Source organism: Synchiropus splendidus, chromosome 3 (genome assembly GCF_027744825.2).
Source record: "Synchiropus splendidus isolate RoL2022-P1 chromosome 3, RoL_Sspl_1.0, whole genome shotgun sequence".
NCBI classification, from domain to species: Eukaryota; Metazoa; Chordata; class Actinopteri; order Syngnathiformes; family Callionymidae; genus Synchiropus; species Synchiropus splendidus.
Window position 1 is genome coordinate 9,277,877 of NC_071336.1, and position 24,753 is coordinate 9,302,629.

Consider the following 24,753-nt stretch of genomic DNA (forward strand, 5'->3'; position numbering starts at 1 on the left):
GTACGAGAGTGTGATGAATTGTTTATGCGTGTGGTCTGTTTCTGGAGAGAATTAAAAGCGACCCTGAGGGATGTCGCACTCCTCGACGGAGATACTTTACTGTTTTCACTTAAAAAATGAATGAGAGCATTCTTCCAGTGGAACCTCGGTATCCGCCCGTCTCCCCTCTCTTTCTCTCCAGAGTTCCCATCAATAGCTGATTGATGGCGCTCTATTCTTGAATGGCTGATGGGAATGTCTCCGGGACAAACAGTCGGAGTTCACGCTCAGCGCTGCTGTAAGCTCAACTCTCAATGGGGTCTCTTGTCGCTTCTGTATGGAGTCATGCCGGGGTCTTGACCACCCTGTTGACTTTGCCCCCAATAAAAGTCATTAGAGTCATCCTACCCAAGCTTACAAACAAAAAACCCACAGTGGTCACTGACAACAGGGCTCTTCTTCCTCTCCATCACTGTAATTGGGTCACCAGAAACTTCCCCGCAATTTGTCATCAAAACATCCGCAGGTTACAGAACGATTTCCCGACATGGAAAATACGATCCTCTCTAACTGAAGGACAGTTATCTACGTGTAGCACATGATGCTGTGCTGAAGTCACTTCCTGTGACCCGATGGCACATGTACAGTATAAAGATTTGTTATCAGGATGCACATAGTTGCCTAACCTTGGAACTGTTTTTTATAGTTTCCATCCTTTGATTGTTTATTGTTGTTGTTCAGATACGGCGCATTTTCTTTTATTTATAACATAAATTTTTTATTGTTTGTTGGTTATTGGAGAATTTGTTTCCATCAATTTTGATCACACGTTTCCCAGATCTACTATCACAGCACGCAATTTTGCTGCTTTGTCATAAATCGCCTTCCTCTTTTAGGCAGAACCTTCAGGGCAGGAAGGTTGCTGCTGTCAAGTTGCTGCAACAAAACTTACTATCCTTTGTCTCCACATTTCTAGCCAGCACAAGAAACCAAGGAAGTGTCACTGCATCAGCCTGATCAACCTCACAGGATTATGCTTTATTTTAAATGTGTATTTTGCACACGCTGTAAGATCAAACCGACTCAAGCTTGAATCAGTTCTTTTTCTCTACTCAGTCGTCTAATCCAGCCAGTTCAATTTTTTTTTGACTCAACTTTAAAGTGAAATATTCCCTCCTCGGTATTAAACCACCAATCTGACCTCAAGGCTTGACTGTTTATCCTGTTCCTTGCTCTTTTTCTATTCTGTTCCAGCACCTGCCATTTATTTCTAGACATCATTCTGCTGGAACAATTTAAGGGATGAAAATATCCTTGAAAAAAAAAAAGTATCATCGACCGTTGAAACTACTACAACAATTTAAAATGTAACTGGCATTTTTATTAGCAAAATTATATATATTTTTTAAAGAAACTCTTTTTATGATCATTCTCCCTTCATATCTGCGAGCAAGTGACTTTGTTCTGTTCGACAGATGGATTGACAGTTATCTCTTATTTTCTAATTTCTAGTTCCCAGCTTTGTTTTAACAACCAGCATTGGAAGGATTTATCTGCAGTACATTGTTTTTCTGCACCAGTAAATGCATTTTTTTTAATATTGGTATAACATTATAATAATAATTTAGTAAATATAATTTATAATTCATAGTTAACTAGTTTCTACTATATTTGCAACTGGACATCATTAGAACTGATAATGGGTTTTTTTTTATCAAGCTGGGAAAATAGTGTTGTTTTTTGTCTGCCGGAAGAAAAATCCATCCTCTTTTGGTTTCGAGTCAGCCATGTCTTTACGTCTGATGGAGGCTGCCACTCTAGAACACCAATTTCCTTATTAGCCTTGCGGAAGGAATTTTGACATGTCGCCGGAGGAATCCAACCCGTAAGCTTTCACTTGCTTGACAACCACTTACCTTCTTAGGTGTAGGTTTGCTTTGCATTTGAATGCGGTTTGAATCCCGATGCGAGCTTTTACCCTCTCGTCCAATGAGCCGCAGGTAAATCGCTGCCAAGTAAAAGTCAGAGCACTCGAGGCAAAAGAGGAATCTGTCCTCTCTGCTGTCGAGCAGTTTTGTTGATGTGGCGGGGTTCGCCGTTGCCAAATAAAGGCGCGCTCCCACCTGCCAGTCGTGATTAATGACCAAATACATCCTTTCCCTGTCCACTTCATCCCTGAAGAAAGATCATTTTCCAATTGAAACCAAGTTAGGCCTTGAAGGAACAGGAGCATATTTTATTGGCAGCAGAATGAATAATGCATGCCCTTATCTGACGGACAAATAGACAGGGGAGCCTCTGTTTCTTTTCCTTTAAGCTTTTCATTTACAACTAAGAATTCAATTTGATGCTCTTCCCTCCGGAGAGAAGGTATATACCTTTTATTGTGTCAATGTAAGAGGCCCACTTAGAAATGGAAGGCCAACATAAGGATGTGTGGAATAATTCTGCGCTTCCCCAGATAGATGTTCCTTTATTTTTGTTACGCTGCGGTCAATGCGGTGCTTCACCGCAATACGTCGCAGTGTTGCTGCGGTTTAGTCAATTACAATGTACACTGTGGGATGATCGGAATGAAAGAGAACTGCAAAGACTAATCATATCAAGGATACCCAGCAGGAATACAGTCCAGTTTACCCTGCTGCTATCCACCCCACCATGAAGCATTCATCAGGTCTTCATTCCTGACTTCTTCTTCTTCCTCTCCTGCCTTTTTGATATGTATTTCCAGTGCACAGGTGCTCCTCTGCTGTGCCGTGACTGCTCTGAGCAGTGTCCGCCACAATCGCTCACGACACATTCTACCACTTAGTCTGGGCCACTGCTACAAGCAAAGGCCCTGTACAAACACACAGAGAAGAGACAGAGTCCAGACGCGGCACAACAAAGAGCACTGTTATATGACGGCCCAGAAAACCCATTTCTCGCGTTAGTCCGAATAACGTTCTGACTTTAAAATGCATGTAAACAGCTCAGTCTGACTGTGGGTGAGAAATCTGAATTTCTCTTAGTTAAGTCAACTATGTCAGCAGATAGTCGAAGAAAGCATGTTGACAGCTCCATTATGGTGATGACTTTAACCACCAATTCGAAGAGCTGATTCTTGGCCTTAAACTAGTTAGTCAGCATGACCGCTGCCGTGTACTGAGTCCACAATAGCAGTGCAAAACAGCTCCTCGCTACCTGTCAGCTTCATTTCTGTCTTTGCTGTCAGTGGAACCAGAAAGACTCAAGAGTTCATGGCACCACCCCTCATTCTGCAGCACGTAAACCGGGAGAACATAGTGCACTCACAATCTGCAGTGTAATTGGTAGCACCTTGTCTCTGAATGTAGTCAGTGCTATCATTCATCCCGTCGTTTTTTGATGTTCCCTTTCCTCTCATTTTTAAGCAGTCAAAAACAGTCAGAGGCTGCCACAGGGCACCACGGCCCATCCTTACTGACTCTGTCCTTCAAGCGCCCCCAATGGCCCCAATGTTTTTAAATGTCACCTTTGGCACCAGACACAATGGCTCATACTACAGTGTTTCTTTTGACCAATTTGATGCCATAGTTTTACATCATTTTAAACCATTAAAATCAGGCTGTATTTGATGCAAGCTTGCTCCGTGCAGGATGAGTATATGAAAGAGGTTGTCTGTGCACCACTTGTTGCCCTTCCGTAAATGAAACAAGTCAGACTTGTTTGCATGTAAAAGCAGGTTAGATATGAAATCAGAAACAAAAACAGCAGCTCACATTGGCTCCTGTGTCGTCATTTTTGTTTCCACTATGACTAGTGAGCTCTTGAGTCCTTCCAACATAATTTCAGAGTCAAGATCCTGCCAGGTTTTTAGTCATGTTCAGATGACAGCTTCCAGCAGTCAATCTTCGTACATGATCAGTCTGACCCAGCTGAAGTCTGATGCAAACATGCCTCAGTTTCTCGGGCTTTCTGACGTTCCAGTCTTGTGCGTTGATTGAACAATTCAAGACATTCTGCTCCCGTCCCACATAATTTGCTATGGCAAAGGATTTTACGCCAAACTGCGTTCACAATTCAAGCCCAATTTCCTTGGACTTGAATAGGCATTTCAACTCCAAGCCACACATTGGCAGGCAAAAGGTTTTCAACTGAATAGAAGTACGGTCAAGGATTTTATGTTTAGCTGCAGCTTTAAATAGATGAAATTATCAAATGCATCGGTTTTCTCCAAATGGCCGTTACTCTCCGGTTGGCGGACAGTTGTGTGTGCGTCGTCCAGTCAATAAGAGTAAAAATGTCTGCTTACCTTGTGCAATAATTACAGTTTGCAAAAACATCTCATTAAAAACACAAGAGTGAGGAGGCGGACAGAACTTTTCTACACAGCGAATGAGTCACAATAATCCACCAACACGCTCTACCTCAGGATGACTCAGAAAGACACACCGAAGGCTCCTAGCTTGCCAATTATCAGAGAAATTCCATTCAATTTGAGACAAATAACTGACCGTTTCAATGCATGTTTGCATAGTTTTCTACCATGATGTTCGTTGGCAGTGTGACCTTCCTGGCTCCTGTGGAAGCTGAGTCGCAGCTTTAGAGGATTTAAGTTGCTTCGAGCCGTCTGCCGTCACTGTGGCTTTGATGGTGTGCTCTGTGGCGGAAATGGGGCCGAAAGTCCCAAAGCTCATTCAGTGGGTTGTGTGCTGTTTTAACTGTGTGTTTTCTTGCAACTGGATTTCGGTCAAATGCCCAGGCCAACCATGAATAAAGGCCTCGCACTCCCACCGGAATTTGTTGGCTGAGTAAAATGTTGAATTGAAAAAGTCACACACACAAAGTAAATCTTTGTTCACTTGGATATAATTTGAACTCAAGGACAGATGCTGCAAAAAAATTAGCAAAAAATCTTTTTCTATGAAACAGAAAATAATTTATTGTTTTACCGTTGGTAGTCACACATACTCACATGAAGTGATGTTTGTGATGCAGTGTTTATCAAGCTTCTGGGGATCATTTAATCTGTTTTTGTATTATTGACAATCGGTTGTCTGTGTGTTTAGACAAGTTTTTAGATATTGGTTTTTTTTTTTTTTCGTAAAAAGTAACTCGTTCTCCTCTCCTTTTTTCCGACAATTATGTCCGACACACATGGTTGAAGAATGTGAATTAAAATGCAAACAATTTGGGGTGCTTTTGTGAGTCGCTGTCATATGGGCCAGATAGTCACAGATTTGAGGATGTTCTAACGGAAACATAAGGCTGAACACCAGAGCTGCTCTCCGCAGCAACTGCCAGATCGCCTCCGCTACACTCCCTCATTAAGCTGTTACTGGTAAGTCGGCACAGCCTGGGGAGTGCGCAGGGACCTTGTGGGAGAAAGCACCTTCAACACTGAAGCCTCTCGGCAGGGTCCCTCCAGGCAGAACCCCCCTGGCCAATCAGATCTTTTTTAGCCTTCAGGCAAAACCCAGACTTTCACTGGCTCAGCTAACAACAACTACAAGCTGGCCTGTCAATCAAACCTCAGGCCTTCGGTGTTGTGCCTGACCCACTATCACTTCTTGCCATGGCAACACAAATCCCTGCAGACTTGGCTGTCAAAAGCGAGAAACCTAAGAAATGTAAAATAGTCTGAAAAGGCTGTGATCCCTCTAACATGGACGAAGGCCTTTTCCTGGACCAAGATGTGTCTGTTTTCATGAATAAATCATTTTTAATTTTATTCCATTATTTATATCTCATCTTGAAGTGGATACCAGTGAACCTATGTGGAGGTGTTATCTGACTTGTAATGGCATTTTTAACCATCAGATTTTTTTTCTAACCTGCTGAACTTCAGTAGGTTGAACAGTTATGTTTGTAATGTCAAATAAAAAGCTCCTGAAGGGGCACTGACCTACTTCCCCACATCAATTTTTGACCGTTTTCATCTTGCCGTGGCAAAGCTCAGATGTTAAAGAGTGGTCCTGGTCAGATCCCACTGCTCAGATGTGTTGATGTGTACCAGGGTAGAAGCACTTAACCCCCGATTGCTAACAATGGTTCGACTGTTGCAGCCCGACCCCATTTGTGCCTCATTGTTGCCCCTGAGTGGCTGCTAGTTTGAGGACTAAATGACTTTCTTGACAAGAAATCTAGTCATGTTTTTCTGTTCCATGTATTTTCGCTCGCTGAGCACGGTTACATGGTGGCTCAGATTTGGGGAGTACTGATCTTTTTTTTTGTAGCCAATACTGATGTTTTTGAAAGTCCCAACGGGCTGATACCGATTTTTCCTATTACCAATTTTTTCCACAATTAAATGACACATAAAGTCAGTTTTTTATTAATTATACAAACCTACTGAATAACAATATGACGGAGCTTTCGCTTTGTTAGCATCTTAGCACTCAAATTCAGTGCAGTGATTTGAAGCAAGATGTCTTGTTTTACCATGGAGTCTAACTCTGTGGGTGCACATGTTGCAAACTGCAAAGTTTCCTTGACAAATTGTGAAATTTTCCAATATGATTGAAACAAAACCAGATGGAACTGTGCTTCTTTAACAAGAAAAGCAATAATGACTCCTTGAAACAATCAACTAATAAACAAGACATCTCTAATTTTCACCCAATATTCAGTGCAACTGTAATAAAATGATATCATCTGTTCCTTGTCTTTCTGTCCTTGTCATCAACATTTCATGAACATTTGCATAAAATTTCAATTCTTTTTTATTTTCCAGAGTGACGGATAAATAAGTGCATGGTGCAATGAATTCATAAACTTGGCTTGATAAATGGAAACGTGGCGTGAGTTTGAGACCAGCTTTGTTTCCTTGAGTCTCATATCGGTTCCATGAGGGTTAGCAACCCTGATGCGACCAACCACAAGAACTGTTTTGTGACCCTTGTCTGAACTCCAGAAGGACAGCTGCTGTATTTTAGTGTATTTTGCATGACAAAAGAAGACAGTGGGAAGATATAAAGAACCTCCATTCAAGGTTTTGGACCATCACTTTGGTAAACAGCAGCGTCATTTATTTATTTAATATAAATGCAGGCCAGAGATTAGAGGGAGCCACGACCAAACACCCGTATTGATTGAAAATTCTCCCTGAAGTCTCACGCCAGTGCTCAAATAAACAGAGGACTGGAAGCAATTTACTAAATATAAGCTTCAGTGTTGACTTTAGAGTTTGATATGATGGCCCTGACGGTGACGATAATCTTTAGCACACAGCGCTTCTGGAGCTAAAGAGACAGTGCACTTGGTCTGCTGACTCAGTGTTGACAGTCAATATGGCAGTTGCATTGGATTCCACAGCGGGATTGAATCAGAAACTCAAATTATTTTTCAGTCAGCATTCACCAGTTTGCCATTGTGTTGTGTTTAGGCAGCATGAAAAACCCTCAACGCTTTCTGGGATCTGTTCACTGATAAAGAGTCAGGCTTACACTGTTGGTCGCTGTTGAAACCTGCATTATTGAGCAGAGAACTTTTCGATGGTTGTATGAGGACAGGAATGCTGGATGGAACTTTTTTTTTGTAGCGGAGTGGTCTGCTTGGACCAGAAACACTGCTTTCAGTTGAAGACACAAGAATGGGTTCCTGCCCCCAATGAGTTTGTGATCACAAGTGAGAGAGAAATAGAAATTGAGAGTGGAATCTTCCCTGAATTTCCAGGACGATTACTGTTTGGATGTGTGTGCTCCCAGTGAGCAATGGTGTGAGAGTTTCGACATCGTGGAGTACATCGGGGTGAGACCATTTCAGTGTAAACAGGTCGCCACAGTTGGCTCGGTGGACTTGCTGCACAGCCGACAGAATCCCCTGCTGAGGTGCTTCAGTCACATCAAACTGGAAAGAGATGGTGTGATTTCTGTTCAAGATAGAGAGGTTGAATTCAGTTATAATATCATTTTGATTTCAAACAAATCCATTCAACGCCGGAACGCATTGCTCTCCAGGTTTCATGTGGTTGCATCAGCATCCGTTGGAATGACGCTCCACCAGGGAGGCCTTGGCTCTATACTCACGTCCCAACAGATTAATATGTGTGTCTGACGTCTGCTTTCTGCTGATCATTTGAATGTCTCCTTCCTCTGCAGGTCATTCTGATCCTCACCAAGTACTACCATGCTGACTCCACCAAGGTGCTGGAGAGCTCTCTGTGGAGGTAGGCCCGCTGGTTGCAGTCTTTATCTCCTACAGATCTGTTTCTAGCTCGGGCATAACCTTGAACCATGAACTGGAGGGTTTGGAGATATGAGATGATCCCGGCAATGTGCCTTTTCAAGCAGCGAAGGGTGATCCGGAGCATGAGGACGGAACCTCGGCAGGCAGCTCTGAGAGTTGTGCGGCTGACCAGCGAGTGGCACTGCGAGGCCAGAGCGGGCATCTGCTCGGGCAGATAGCAATATCAGCGTGGCACAGGGTTGAACCGCAGGCCCCGTCAGTGCCAGAGAAAGAGGTCAAGCATGTTTGGCTGAGATTCCGCTATTTAGCAGAGCTGCTCCTCGCCAAAAGCACTTTTCTCGCCTCTGAGCATTGGAACAACCCACTTGTCTCTTCTGCTCCACTCGACAACAAGTGTAGCTTGTTCTCCCACATATATCCTCATCCAATATTTATATATTTGACTTGATGTTCCGCAGCTCCCCACAGAGGGCTCCGCTTCATAGGTGACCTTGCGCATACACTGGGTGGAAGAGAATAAATGGTATTTAAATTTCATTGCGATCAGTGCAGGCTCATAACGCTAGCTAAAATTAGCTGTCTGGAAGGCATTCGCATGGAGCGAGAAGCGTCTGCTGGTGGAACTTAATTCATGCCATTCAGCTCCCTGGGAGAATCACCACTTCAAAGCTTCAGCCTCTCATTAGCTCTGACTGCCTGTCTCCCGGAGGACGCATATGAATAATGTACATATTTTCGTCCGCTCCATGTTGATGTTTTAATTGTTGTGCAGCATTTAAAAAAAAGGCCTCCTCAGCTAGCCAGCCGCTGTGAGCACCAGGCGCAACGCAAATGGTCCACCGTCAGTGACTGTAAACACAGGCAACACTCACTGTCTCCGGGTCGCTGTTCAACAGGGCATGGGACCACACGAGAATCATCCTCATATACCGAACGTTGGTGTGGATGTCTGCAGTGTTTTACAAAAGCTATGAGGTAATTCAGTTGCAAGAAACATATTTAGTCTAAATTGTAATGTGAAGTCACCTGTCTAGTGCTCCATCATGAGGCTGTACAAATACTTAAAAGTAAAAACTGTTGGACATTTTCATGTGAAATACAACTGGAGCAGGTTGTTTTTAGGCAATATCTAGAATTTCTATTCTGAAAACAGTAATATTTTTTTCTGGATATCTGTGTACATACTATATTTCATTACTTTTACATTCAATTATTTTTGTGGTAGTTTTGCTATTTATCCTTTCTGGTTTTTGGGACTTCAATTGTTATATTTTATTTTGCCTCATGGCAAATGTATACCTTTTCTTGTTGTTTTTGTTTTTTGTTGTATGTTTTATTATTATCCTGTTTCCTTGTCGTAGCCTTTCTGATATATGTTTTTTTATTTTTCCAAGTATAAAGTGTTTAACTTTTGTAAAATAATATCTACATCATCATCATCTACCAATCATCATCGTTAAAGTAAAATAAAGTAAAGTGTCTTTTCCCGTAAATACTGTCGTAGAAAGGTCGCTCACCATTTTGGAAAAGAATGACTGACCATGGTGCGGCTGAACATCAGTTGCAGTTGTTCCAAGGGATCATGTAAGGACAGCAAGGGTGTAAAATATTATATATTTTAGTAGTCCATTTTCTGTGTCCAGCATCCGGATAGTGAACATGTTCTTGTCATGATGGTCAGCCAAGTGATAATGGGGGTTTGGTAACAAAGGTTACATCCACTCTGCTATTTCATGAGTCAAAGGCCAGAAAATGTAAATATGCTGGTCAATTTTAGCCTCATAATAGCAACAAAGACTAGACATTGTGTGCTTTCATGTTTCTCTCATGCATGGCCACGTGCTTCTTTCGTTTGAGTCCTAAAAGTAATGTAAAGTAAAGTAAAAGCAGCATTGTTTACTTGACAATGTCGTCATTATCACTGTCCTACTTTTGCCTTTATTGTCACAATACTGTCATTTTCTGTGATTCTAAAAGTCTGACCCACTGCTTTTCTCTGAACGTATGATTGAAAAACATATTGGATATAGCGGTATACTACTGTTTGAGAGCACCCCAGGAGCCAGAGCACAATGCGTGAAATAGTGGGGCGACTGACCTTCAACATCGCCATGATAGCAGGCGCTCCCTCCCATGAACTGAAATATGGGTGGACAAACGCATGTGTGTTGTTTCTGTCTTCAGCCAAAGATGCAAAGTCTTGCTCCAGAACCATTTGATTGACACCTCCTCCCTTCAATCTCCCTTCAATAATCCTAAATCCACCTGAATGTAGTGTAGTTAAACAAGGCATGTTTATTACAAGTCATGTTTTGTTTCATTTATAGAAGGAATTTCCTGGAGTTGTAAGTCTGATTTGCTACCGCGTCTTCATTTTGCCTCTCAGTGATCAGAAATATATTGTGACGTGTGCAAAACAGAACCGAATGGGCATTAAAAGCCAGTGAAATTCCACTAAATTACAGTGATTCTTGTGGAGCATCTGAGCCATAGCAGATGGCAAGGAAAGACTCACGCTGAGAACATGGCTCCCGCTGGCTCCTCAGTCTTCCTTAAAGTTGGTTACATCAGAGATTTGTCTAACCTGATGTTGCCACCGAGTCATCTGGTCCAGACGTCTGCTGTAAGCACAGATCAAACTTGGATGGTGCCTCACAGTAAACAGAGGCAGGGAGGCACGACGTTGCCTCTGAATTAGAGAAACACTGTTATGACTGCGGGCCGACAGAACTCTGCTTAATACGCTGCTGCTCCAATTCGACTCATGAAATTCTCTGTAAACCTTTTTGATCCTCTGACTGAGGGGAGCAGATTTTGGGCTGGGATTTTTTTGGAGCCGTTTGGCAAAGTGATTGCTATATTTAGGTGCATCTACTTCGGTCCAGTCAATTAAAGAAAATGAGCTGGATTTGAATTTTCCAAGCGTGTGGTCAGATGAACTATATCCCAAATAATAATCCACAATCCAGAGATGTGTTGCAAGTCAATGATGAGCTAAATGTTTTGTCATAATGTTAGTTGCATAGGTGGTCATGCACTCATTGTGATGGATGGTGACGGTGGTGAGTACAACTCAGCATCTCAGAGCCACAACTCACTGCTTCTAAAATGCCTCCCCTTTCATGTACATGGTTTACATACATCCTCAGATATGGACCATTCCTTACAACATCATGTTGGTTGATTGATTGACAGGCAGACAAATGAATTTAAGAGAAACCTGATGCAGTTCACTTTTTGCACGAAACAACCTGTTTGAACCAGTGGGCTGGTGGGTTTCATTACAGCGGTAAAGAGGGTGCTCTAGTGAAGACGGATGTGCTGAGCAATTTCACATTAAATAGATCCACTGTTTCAGAACCTCCACTTGACCCCTTACAACTTTAGTGAGATTCAACGTCCCCCAACAGGATATAAAAGACTGTCTGTGGAAGTGTTTATTGTTTAGGTCAGGGCCATTCAATTACAGCGCTCCAAGCAGGAACCAAGCTGCTCCCAGACTTCATGCTTCCAGTTAGTTTCTCAGAACCACAAAATGTATCTGAGAAGTTTGTTTTTTGTTTTTTTTTAGGTATTTTCTCATTGAGACAAAGCTTTTATTTTCAAATGTGCTCTATTTTATATTATTATTTATTTTTTCTTTGTCCTTCAGCAAAATTACATGTTTAATATTTCTATATACCAATTCATATTGAGAAAACAAAAGTTGTTTTACATGAAATAGCCGCGAGGACTTTAAAACAGCTGATGTGCTGTGCCTGAATTTTGACTTGATCAAAAATACCAATCAGTGTCAATATGGACTGTGATTCTCAACTATAGTGGGTCAAGACACAAAAGTGGCTCACAAAGTGACTTTTGGTGGCTGGTGGACCTTTGCCTGTGTTGCTTGTCTGGTTCTGACTACATTTATTGCTTGAGATGAGGGAACGTGCTATCTACCTTGTGTAACAATTCAGAGTCCTTTACCATCCTAGAGTACAATCTACAATGTCATGTGAACAAATGCTTCATAATGATTAATAGTTGGTGAAAATATGCTACTCATACTCATATGTAGAATATTTCAATGATAAATAGAATGTGAAAAAAGCAAAACAATAATAATAATATAAATAAAATAAATAAATAAAATCATTTTCTCATCATTGAGGCTTAGGGTTAGATAAAATGTATAATCTCAGTAAGGAGGTTGCCACATGAAGTTTGTTGCGCAGCGATGGAGGTATTAATACAGTTTAGTGCGTCTTCTGTCCTGTCATTTCTGTGGGGTCCATGGAAGCCCTCAGTCCTGATGATGTTTGAAACTCTGTTTGGAACGTGGTGGAATCCAGTGTATTGTGTTTCATCTTGCTAACACACTTTTGGCACATGGAGAAAACATTAAATAAAGATAGAGTGCATTGCCATCAATGAGAAGTTCGAAATTGAATTTAGTGAGAAAGTTGTGTTCACTTATTAAAAATCACAGTTTTGGTAATAACGCTGTAAAGAACATTTTCTTATTTTTTCAATAAATAGTAATCAATCACTAGTAATGGAATTCATTACTTTTCCCGTTGTTGCAATGCTGCTTCCATTAATATGAATATAAAGTGACATGTTTGGTTGAATGAAGCGGAAGGTGTCAGGTTTTGGCCAGACATCGCTGCCTGGCGGGAGCAGCGTAGGGGATGATGATGACGGCGTATGCAATGGTGGTTGGCTTGGTGGTTGAAAAAACACCTGGCAACCCATCCCACATGACAAGCTCCGTGGTACTCACTCTGGCACCCAGCTCCCCCTTTTCGAGAGGCGCTTGACCAATGACAGCATCGTCTCTCCGCGTTCAACACCAATCCGATAAATTGACCTACGACCTATTTCTCAAATTTCCTCATTATGTGATCCTTTTTTTGTCCTTGGTGTCAAGTGTGCCGCACAACGTTGGACCTGGTGACACACCAGTGTGATTCAGAGTTTGCTATCAAACAGTGTTGAACATGAACTGGACCTGCTGTGCTTTCCATCGACCTGCCTGAGAGATCCATTGAACTTTATATTCACGCACAACCCAGTCTTGATGTGGACAGAACTAGGAGGCCCGTGTGTCAGAGTGTTGGGGCCAGAGGTGCCTGCTTGCAGTATGACCAGGGTTGGATTTGAACCCTCTTAATGCAGGTGCCTAGTTCCTTTTTCTGATTTTATTTAAGTTAGTGATAATTATACTTCTTGTTTACAAGTCTTGAAGTCATTATTCTAGTGATTTAAGGCTTTTATTTTTACATGTCACTAGTAAAATAAAGGTGTTATTCCAATCAATAACTGAATGATCTAAAATGCTGTATGTTCATGTATCTTCAATCACTTAATAAATACATCTTTGACATTGGATGTTATAGAACGTGATAGCTTACGTTTTGGGTGACGTACTCTGTAACTGTAACTAATTACTTTTTAAAAGTAAGATGACCAAGACTGTCATCATTTCTCCACTCATGTTTGCAGCTATTTTGAGATGACTTGCGCTGGTTGGAGAAACATTTATTTTATACTGTATATGAAGAAAGAGAACTCAAGAGAATTCTGAAGAAGAAAAATTGAACTCCCACATGACATACAGTATTTCTCATATAAAAGAAACTATCAGACACAAACCACATATTTCCAAGGTAGAGCAATTATTTTTTCCCCTGCTAGTTTCCCTACACTCACGTTTTCGTGTGATGTGAGGAATAGTTGAGTTAAAGTGGGTCTTAAATCTGCGTTTAATGAGACACTAAGTTTGGAAATGGCATCAAGCAGCTCCTTCCCTGTCCTGATGGTCACTCTGCCAGTCTGACTTGATGTAACTGGAGAAGGAAGCCATCAGTTGTTATTATTAAGGGAAGTATCAGAATCGCTAAGAGTATTACCATGAACACAAGGTTAGTTTTGGAGGCTGATGAATGTCTGCATTAAGCAGGCACATTACAGGGGTGACCAAAAGTGTTGAAAAAAAAAAAAAAGAAGACGCTCCAAAAGAGCATCGAGAAGTCACTCGATCACAAATGTTCACACCCGTTCTCTTGGTCCCTCTTCACACTCACACAGACAGGGTGTTGTGAAACTTGGAGCATTCATAATTCACGCCGCCTTCACACATCTTTTGAAGAGGCGAGGAGGTCTGGTGTGGCATCTCAGAGAGGAGGGGAGGGGCTGACTCTTCCATTATGGATAAAGTGGTTGTCTGACAGGACAGCACTTTCTGGTCAGCAAGCCACGCTTTCACCCTGTTTGCTCAGTTTTGCTAAACTATCAGGGAGTCCGTATAATTGCTCTGGTTCATACATAAAATATTGTGCCGGATGTATGTCCCTGTTGCTGTTGTGCTTTCATGAGCCCGAGGTTCGACGCCGTATTCAAAATGCATGTGCATGCATTGTTTATAATTACTCTGTTTAATTGGACATCCAGTTTCAAACTTTAATTGTCGCTGTAAATATTTAATGTAGTTTGAATTATAAAGAAGGCGCTGGGACATGTTCGCAGTTATCTGAAGTCAAACTGGGTAACATTCTGGATCATTTGAAGAGATCACTGGGCGCCGATGGTTTGTCATGTAAAGTGCCGTCTTGGCTTGTTCGGTTGGTTGAAGGTGCGATAGTTTCACACTTGATGTCCAAACTAATGCCAGCTTCCACTGCCTCAGGCCCGGTCCTCACAGACGAAATCGGTCACATCCTCGTAAGTTCAGTGTCGGACACTTCTTTCATCCTCTTTCAATGTTTTTCTTCATTAGAGCTGATACATTTTGAAACAGGGTCCCAGAGTGATCTGCAACTGTCTAGCTACCGTGATGTCACTGACCCATCTGCCTCATCTCTCTCCCCGAAAGTTATGACTGCAGAGTAATGCTTGGTCTGCAACAACTGTCAAACTTTAAGATATTGACATGACACCTCTGCTACTCTTTCATTACGATGAGTCGCAAACGCTTGTTGCAAACACGTGCAGTGGACAGTGACAGTCGTGTCCAGTCAAAAACCGCCTTTAATGTTTTGAGCTAACATCTATTTTCAACCCAGATTACTGCCTTGCCAATAGAGTATGTCACCTGTCCCTGGCTCGTGACTCGGAATATCAGCTCATTGGTTTGTAACACTGTTCAAGCTTCCTAATGGTCTGTATAATTCATTTGTTGATGGAGCTTTACACCGCCACCTGCAGGCCTGGAATGTGTACTACATCACTTTCTGGTGTGGACACCCAGTTTTACAAAGCACTCTTTGGAATCCAGCAGGGGAAAAGATCTAATCGAACACTACATATTCCCTAGTCAGAGAAGAGAAATTGGGACAAAGTCCCAATCTACAAAGTTCATAGTTTGTGTGTATAATTCATGTTCAGTAATTTTGACAAGGATTGCAAGTACAATTTCAAACGTGTTAGTTAGTTAGTTAGTTAGTTTGAGAGTCAAATTTCCCATCTGACGCGACACAGTATTTCGGACCCCGGACTGCACTTCTCGAAAAGATGTAATTGTAATGGACTGCGCTGGATAGAACCAGATGAAGAAAATGTTTTATCCATCCCATTAACATTTTTCCAACTTGGGTGTTTGTTACTTGGACTGGTGGAGCATTCAGTGGTTTGTTTGCAAGCATCTTTCATTGTTGCACTATTGCCTTTTGTCTACCATCGTTGCAGGCGTGTGCTCAATACGGCATTCTCACTGTTTGCATCTACTGTAAATTTGAAACATGATGAAATAAAGATCCAATTCCTTCACGTAACCAAATTAGATGACTGTATATTAACTTCCCTGGGACGCTCTCAACTGAGTGTAGCTTTCCAAATTGCCTATTTATTACAGTAAACTGGGGAATGACACCAGTTTTACACCTTTGAGAAACTTGTCCGAGTAAGAATAAGGGATTCGATCGGCTCTCAGGAAGATGAGAGAGCGCAGAACCGGACCAAGAAAGCTTATTGTCTTCAATATTGGTTATATATATTATTTCACCAGAGAAAGCCAAGATTCACTCTGCTGCAAGGGGGAAGACAAGACAGAGAAGATATCTCTTTCTCGTAGTGGTGACCTGTGGTGCCTGCTTTGTGTGTTTCATTAGTCGTGCTGCGAGTCACACGGAGTCACTCTTTAATACACCAAAAACATTTGTGAGGAAAACAGAAGTATTTTTTTTAATGTATTTTATTCCAAAATTGACATAGAATGCACAATTGTACTGCACAGTACTCCCAAACAAAAGAGCAAACCTCTAACTTTATTCTGCCACCATAGCAGGTTTCTCAAGTTCGCTCTCTTCTTCTGTCTGTGTTTTGAAGATGCTGCTTCCAGGTTCTTTTTTTTGGCTCCAGGGGAGCTGCTTGTAGTCCACTTTGAAGCCTCCATAATCAGTTGACTTCAGCAGTTGGCACTCACACACACACACACATTTGCACTTGTCAGCTACAAATGTGTTCATGATTAGCTCTCTCGAGGGTCCAGATCACATTCCCCCGAAAACTTAACCAGCGAAGAACCACTCAGTGGGAGCATGTGTGTTTTGCTTCTAATCTGTATGTTTCATCAGCCTCTTGTTTTCCTCATCACCCCGTCTTCTGCTTGCTTCCACTCTTACTTCCTGCTGCTCGATGTCACGGCCTAATGTCCACACTCCATCTGGCCAAACTCCTCCTAAAACTTTATGGTCTCTATTCATTAGTGAGGCATGGATGACTGTTGCTGAGTGAATGAACGGAACAGTCATCATTCCTGCCTATCCATAAATGATATCTTACTAAACACTACTGTTGAGAGAAGGGTGAACTTGCTCCTGACCTTCTTTGAACCGAGCCCTCTGAACCTGAACAAAGACCTCGACACAGCCGGCGTGTTTGTACGGCAGCTGCACATACTCATCACTGTGGCGGTGCTCCATCACCCCCACTGCACACAGGAGATAAGATGAGATAAGCGAGCTCTTTATTAGTCTCACAAGTGAGACATTTCATCATTACAGCTGTCCAGTGGAGAGAAAGGGACAAGAGAAGGACTGAGCACAAGTTCTGTATGAGCCACATCAAACTATGGTGCAAGGCAGTCTGTTGTAAACCAAGCGGTTTAAGATACATTGGTCTTAAAATTGAGATTTTTATCTACTTATTAAAGAGAATGAAATGATTGAATTCATTCATGAATAGCCAGAATACAGGTCCATATATTAAATTGAAATCATCTGTTACAAACCTACTGAGACAGATGTCACTGTCTAATGTTTTTTATTTATTTTTACTGTTCTTTTTCTGAAGATTTGCTTTGTATTTGTTGATTCTGGGGTTTGGTCTGTGTGCTGCAGTAATTTCAGTAATGGAAGAGATTAACCGTGAAAGAATGCTGGACGATAGCAGAGACCATAATGGAGTTAGTTTTTCCCATGTTCTCATTCTTGTGACAAATAAACCTGATGCAGCTTTACATTGACTTTTTTTGCTTCTGTATTTGGTTTTTGCAAGATGGAGAGGGAGCAAAAATAATAATTAAAAAAAAAAACTATTAATCTGAAATGGATTTGCAACTTAGTTTTGTACGCCTCTATTTTCACTCAATCCCAAATGAAATTGCACGTACAAAAACATGATGAAAATATTCAGCATTCTGTGTAAATGAAGATACATAAATAAAATGAATCCAGTTGAAACAAGGGGTTAATGGGTTTAGGTTGTGAGTAATGCTTCTGTGGTTAACAAAATTGTTTTGAACAGTAGGCACTACGGTAAAATTTGGCTAGAACTGCTGCTGCGCACCATTCAAACCAAATGCATCTTCATGAAGAACTGTCTCTCAAAATTAGACGTAGATTATAAGTCTTGAATTTGTGTTAAACTGGATCCTGGGTGTAACAGAAATAAGGGAAAAACTAGAAATTACTGAATTGAAAATTGTTTTTAGTTGCCGAGTGAAACACAAGGACACAGTGCGCCCACTTTTAGCAGAGTTAGTTAAAAGTTAGTAAAAGATTTTGATCAAATTCACATCATTATTATTGTTATTTTTTAGATTGTGGTTATTTCGTATCGTGGTCATGCGGTTACTATTTTGTTACTGCCTGAATGACATTGCTTCCAGCACATTAAATAGAGTGCAGTCAATATTTCTTCTTAAATTTGAGAGCAAAGGAACAGAGTGAAGAACCATTCCAATTTTGTTGTCCCCTTATTTCCCTTTTTTCCTGAAGAGTGATTATATTGAGCAGTGTGTACAGTATGCGTGTATCTGTGTGATGTCCTTTATGTTGTGTTTCACCTCAAGTATTGACTTTTATTCATCATATTTAAAGTTAATTTAATCTTGAATATTATGAACATCATATATCAACTTGTTCTTTAAGATTATTGTATGTTTTCATTTTGTTTAGGTACAGTTTGGATTAGATCATATTCAACTTCCAAATGTTTCGTTTTCTTTTTGTCCCATTCACGAAACTGCTGTTAAATCGTTTAAATCTGATATGTGAGGATTGTGAAGCAAAAGAAAAACCCAATGTGCAAATGGCAGTTATCATTGAATACGATTGGAATTGAAGATCCATTTGAGATTTGAAGCGCTGTTCACTAATGTCAGCGCTTATTCACAGTCAAGATGTGTCGGCTTCTTCGGCTAAAATGAGGTTGCGTTGAGACTGAAATCTTGGTACTGATCTGCTGCATGCATAAGCAGATTTACAGTAGCGGGATGTTCCAGCGCATCAGAATGGTATGCTGGATCACTGAGGAGAGTCAAGGATAGAGTCCTCTTCTAATGAGTCACCTTCAGCTCCACTTGACCCCCAACCATAAAAGGACTTCGACTATGACTATTACACCACTGGCATCATCAGATGTGGGTCAGGTTTTTGTGCAGCTGTTCCAAATGTGTGGGACGTTGACGTATCACTATTACCCTAGCAAACAGACAAAATAGTCATCGCACTATGGATTGATAAGCATAATGCTGCGCTGCGGTGTGTGTGAATATTTGGAATCAAATATTTGACACGTCTGCGAGCATGTTAGAAAGTAGGATGGCGTTCACACTCCAGCTGATGGAGAGCATGTGTTCCACCACCAAACAGACGTTTTCCATTTCCGAGAACATTCTTCCCTGTGAAGGGGAGGACCAGAACACAACTGCTCACAGCTGGAGCGTGCGAGTCCCTCCTGGATCTAGACTGACTCTAGTGAGCAGCAGAGACAATCGCAAGAAGCTCAGCAACATCTGGACAACAGTCCACCTGATCTCAATCAAAGTCTTCTTTTGAGGAACCGCTAATCAGGGGAACTTCTGGACCACACTGTCGAGTCTTCCGCCAAAATATTGGTGTTTCATTTGTGGGGGTTATTGGACAGTGTTCCCGGGACTTTAAGAGCCTCAGGATGTGTTCTTTGGACTTGATCTGAGGACGCCTTGTGCCTGCCCTTTGCCTCCATGCTGTTTCCATACAGTAGCAGTCTTTTCCTCCGCAGACTGGTCCAGGCTTATATTAGTGCTGTCAAAACTATAAGCTCCTAATCGTCGGCTGTTATAGACTCGTGTTTAGGTTCATGTCTGGATCGACCAAGGCAGACTTGGTTTCAGTGTGAAATGAACAAAACTCGCTTGAGGTTACCTTGTGCTAACGCTTTACCTTTGCAGATGGCTGTATTTAATGTATGAACTGAATTTATTGTTAAATGTATATTTCAATTTGGTTCAACTTTGAATTGACATATGAGCTTTTCCAAGTACATAGTGCAACAAAAACTGTCATGAATTACAGAAGCCTGATGGTCAAGGCATGAGGGACTAGTCAGTTATTACATTTTTATTGAATGCTTTCTCAATATTCGTCTTTTTATTTCTCACAATACCATTCTTTACTGGCGATAAAGTATGGCTTACTCATTATATTGTGCCTTGGCTTGTCGTGTTGTAAAAATGAATCATGACATGATTTTATTTTTCACTGCCCCCCAATATTTTGCCAAACATTTCCCTGCAATATGCATGTTCACGTGCTATGTACAGTTTCCAGCAGTCCAGAATTCCAATGTGGACTTGGACAAATTGTTCTGCACACCTTGGAAGAAGTAAATACAGAACGTACTTCTTCTTCATGTTGCGGAGTTAACATTAGTAGATGTAATTTAACCATTAAGTTTCTGAATGAAGTATAGTGGTTATTCAAATTCACCCGCTGTGCCTGTGGAAATGATGCAGCACTGTCTAAGCCTGAGCTACTACAGATAAACTGCATCTCCGCTGATATTACACAACCAATCTATCACCGTAATGATCCTACATTTTTTTTTCTGTCCTTGTATTTATGATGGAAAAGTTGGGAGAGGAATAAAACGAAAACAATAAGTGGCTGTTTATGAGTTGCGCGTCATTAATTTTGCGCAGACGCGCACAAACGCTGCCAACTCTATTTGTGAACAGACTTGCTCCGTCGCCTCGTCATCAGCAACACTTTAGTGGCCACACAGAACTTCTTCATTAAATCTTATTGCTGTTTTATTTATGAGCCCGCTATCTTCCCGGCAAATGAGCCCTTCAATAACACGCCACAGATAATTACCATAAAACAACGGCCATTATGGCATTAATGATGTCGCTGAAATATGTGTTCGCTTCGGCTATCAGCGGAGATGATGAGGTGAATTTGTGGGCAGCCCACAGCCACACTTTTGTTCGCCTCAAATGCTTGCTTTGTTTACGGAAACAGGATCTGTTTTTGAGAATACTGCTGGGTAGAATTCAGATTTCAATGAGGACTTGATATTTCAGTCATGCTTATATTTGATCCATTCACGTGTGAGTTAAAGATGGTTCACTTCTTATGTACGGAGCTCTCTTTTGGCAATACTTCTCAATACATCCTCTCATAACAACAGCTTCTGTAGCAGTCTTAAACAGCTTCATCACTTTTTGTTCATTTATTTCAGCCTCTCGTGTAAAAGCTGTCTCGCTCCAGGCCACTCATGTCACTGAAACTGACTTCAGGTGAAATGTGGAAGAGCAGCAAGCCGTCATCTTTCTCTGTAGATTTCAAATTTCTTTTGTGAAAAAAAAAAAAAAAAAATACTGAGGATTTTTTCAAAATGTTCAGTTTGCGCTGTAACTCATGACAGGTCACCGAGAAAAAACTGTCTTTACCACTCACTGTTTCTTTGTCTCCATCCAAGGACATTATGTGCTTCAATGTGGAGACTATGTGACTTGTGCTTCTCAGGGTACAACTTGTGAACTTCTTTAAACTTTTTGGCTGAAGACAAAATAGCTGTCATAATTTGTCCAGAGCAGGGGAGCAACAAAACATGATTCAAAACAGTCGACATCAGGGGTGCCAGACTTTTTCAGCTTGTGGACGACTCATAAATGACACGTCACAATGAACTACCATTAAAATGCAAAACAAATGTTTATTCATAACTCTATTGAGTATTCTATATTGTTTTTGTTTGTTATTCCTTCTGTCAGAATAATAAGTTTGATGGTTGAAGCACAATGTCCAAAGCATCTTCAAACTGATGAAAATATCAAGCTATATTTTTCTAATAATTGAACAAAAGAGGAATATGGCGTTATATTTCTTCATATAACTCTTTCAAAACAGGTTACATGGTCGCAGTTGCATGACTACATTTTACTGTAGAGAATGCTGTTCATTTTTTTTTCACTGGTCTACACCAGCAGTGCAATGCACGAGGATGCGTGACGTCACTTCAGACAAGTTCTAAAAATGGGTCCAGGTTCAAGTCACCGCTACTGAGTCTGTTGTTGAGGGTGATGACATGCTCACCGTATTAGCATGCCATTGAACTTGCTAGTTGATTTAAAAATGTTGAGATGTGAAAGTGGCCTGTCCTCACCTATTTGCCGCATGACTCTGCGATCGACCAAATATGTCTCGGCGATAGATCGTGATTCACGTAATGGGAACTCTGGTCTACATAGTCATATTTAGTACAGGATCTGACAACTGTACTGTCATATTTCATTCAAGAAAAGTCTCATATGTTCTAAAAAAATCCAGCCAACACTACTAAAGTTCAGACATGCGTGTTATTGTCCGAGACAAAACTCGAGAACTTCAGTATGTAGCTCGATGTGAATTTAGACATGAAAGACGGCTGCATTTTGGTGATGGCAGAAGACTATTATTTGGTTGTAGAAGGACCTGTGTACCTCTTCCCTTTTAAATGTCTTTTCCAGTATTTCCTTTGCTGGTTTCAGAGCAATTGTTTGAAATAAAAAAGAGGAAAGGTAAAAGAAGCATTGAGACATCATCTCCATCTCTCAAACACACTTACAGAATCCTGCCAAAGTTTCTGACAGTTGATGTCTGGCGAGACTGTAACCGCAGAGGATGCCTCCAGACTGTACTGACAGTTCCGATCAAAAGACTCTTACGACGGAAGAAACGCCGGGCCAAGTGAGGACAGCCATTTTTGACAGTCAGAGGCAGCGAATGCCCGGGGCTGACTGTTGCAGAGTGGTCCCGGGTCAGGCACAGGACAGGCGGACAAGAGCTCCGGACTTCACTCAGGATCACTGGGGGCCACTGGCCTGGATCACAGTGACACTCCCCAGCTGGCCGCAAAATTAGTGGCTAGGACACTAACTCTGCTTTTGGCGAGAGGAGACACGACAGAGAGAGCAATCACTGGGAACAAATGTTGGGTGTTACGGCTGTGTCCTGTTTCGTGAGGCCGGTTTTGTTAGTAGCCATCAGAGAGAGACTCAGAGGGACGCTTCATCTGACTCAGAGGACAGCAGACGGCTTTATTTTCAACAGAAGTGGCTTATTGATTTTGTGTCAAATCATAATACGTTGAAGTGCTGGACCCGTGCAATTCCATTTGTTTTTGTTTTTTTTTAGCTGAAGAACATGAGGAGAAAACTAAGAATCCAGGAGATACCTTTCTCAAAAGGAAGATTTATTTTTTTTATCAATATCAAGACACTAAGTCTTTTAATATGGCGCAAAAACTAAAGACTCTGAAGGACTTGGCAGGATGTTGAATTATGTGTGAAGCTGAAGATACGCAGCCTTGGCACTGGCCGCACGATAGAGCTGTGTGGGAGAATGAAAAAAAGAGAGAATCTCTGAGCATGTGGGGCCGCTTTGACAGCAGCAGGAGAAAGGGCACTCTGGTCAGAATCTTGTCGTTTGGGCCAGTGCTGACCCTTCGGGTGCGCTTGTGTCACACACACACAAACAGATATATGGCAAGGTTTCGCTGTTGCTGGTGGCGGTGGACCCAAAAGAACGACTGTTCTGTCACAACTGGTCGTCTTAATAAAATATGAATGGCATATGTGGCTTTTATTCGAGACCTCCCACTGGTGCCCGCTAGATGCCAACATCCACCCCCCCGCCCCACACTCTCACATGCACATGCACGGTGCTGCTAGTGAAGTCTGGGCAGTGAGCCTGAGACTGGCTGGAATAAGCCTGCAAGTCCCAGAAGGCCGCGCTGCCCCTGTTCGCACCCCCAGCAGTAAAGAAGTGTCTCCCATCAGGGCTCTCATCGCTTCTAAATGAATTGAGCAAAAGCATTAACAACAGAAGCAGACGTGTCGGACATTCATGGAAACGCACTCAGCTGTGTAAATACAGAGCAGGAAATCAAAATTGCATCTGACAGCAGATTTAATTATATTTGACTGCTCGGCCTCAGACGCTCTCAGGACTTATGATCGCTACGTATGTTCATTCAATTCAGCCGCCAAATTACATCTCATCACCAGAGATGAAATGGAACTGCAGCTCAGACTGAAGTTGTTCCGTGCCATTTTGGACAAAAGGACACTGTAATATGGCATAAACTGTCATTTTGTGGGTTATTTTGACTTATGTGATCAAGTGGCCTGGGTTATTTTGTTTATGTAAAGTCAATGCAGTTTCTAATCTTCCAAACATATTACATATTGCTGTGTGTTCCACGCAAAATGCCTCTTCTCTTTGGCCTTTTATTTTTCAAATGTAGTGCTGTGATGATTCATCAGCTGAGGCCACTGATCTGGAACAGATGACTGTGATTGGTTATTTAACTGCCTGTTGTGTTTGAGACGACTAAGAATTTTACCTTTATATAAGCACAGGTATAACAGTTAGATCTCCACCTCAAGGACTGTTTGAATCAAACTGTTTTTTAAACCAATGGACTTGATCTTGTGAAGCCCTTCAGCCCTGTCTGTGTTTGAAAAGAGGGCTGGACTCAAATGATGCGAGACCATTGAGATTTCACTTCTGACATGCACAAAATGAAAAGTTGAAACTGTGACTGGAAGTAGCAGCGGTGTGTGAACACAAGTTCACAGTTCCAGGGGGACATGGGTTTACATGGAGGGCAGGCGTGTTCGGTGACGGGGACGAGAGTTCAAGCCGAGGTCAAGCGAAAAAGTGTTCGAAATGAAAAGCGAGTGATGGAAAAAGAGTTGACTGAAGTACAAATGTTTTTGTCTTATTTCACTTTTCATGCAGATATTTTTAAGTAGTTTCAACTATACAAAATTAGAGTTGAAATAATATCAATATACTTTTTTTGCGTATTTTCATATTTTACAGAAATACAGGCAGACATCATTTTTCCAGTCCACAACACCAGACCAAGCCTGGTTTCAAACATTGCTGCGTA

At 41.6% G+C, this 24,753-nt stretch overlaps 1 protein-coding gene across 8 annotated transcripts in view; it reads left to right on the top strand.

The window, feature by feature from the left end:
* The window catches only part of sorcs2 (sortilin-related VPS10 domain containing receptor 2), a 239,363-nt gene that overhangs the window by 89,035 nt on the left and 125,575 nt on the right, over positions 1–24,753 (top strand). For all 8 annotated transcript variants that reach the window (XM_053859002.1, XM_053858996.1, XM_053859000.1 and 5 more), the window contains one exon: positions 8,040–8,107. Coding sequence is in view for 7 of the 8 variants with exons in the window: in XM_053858996.1 (XP_053714971.1) it covers positions 8,040–8,107 (68 nt within the window). In the remaining variant the exon portion in view is untranslated. The remainder of the gene's footprint in view (positions 1–8,039; positions 8,108–24,753) is intronic.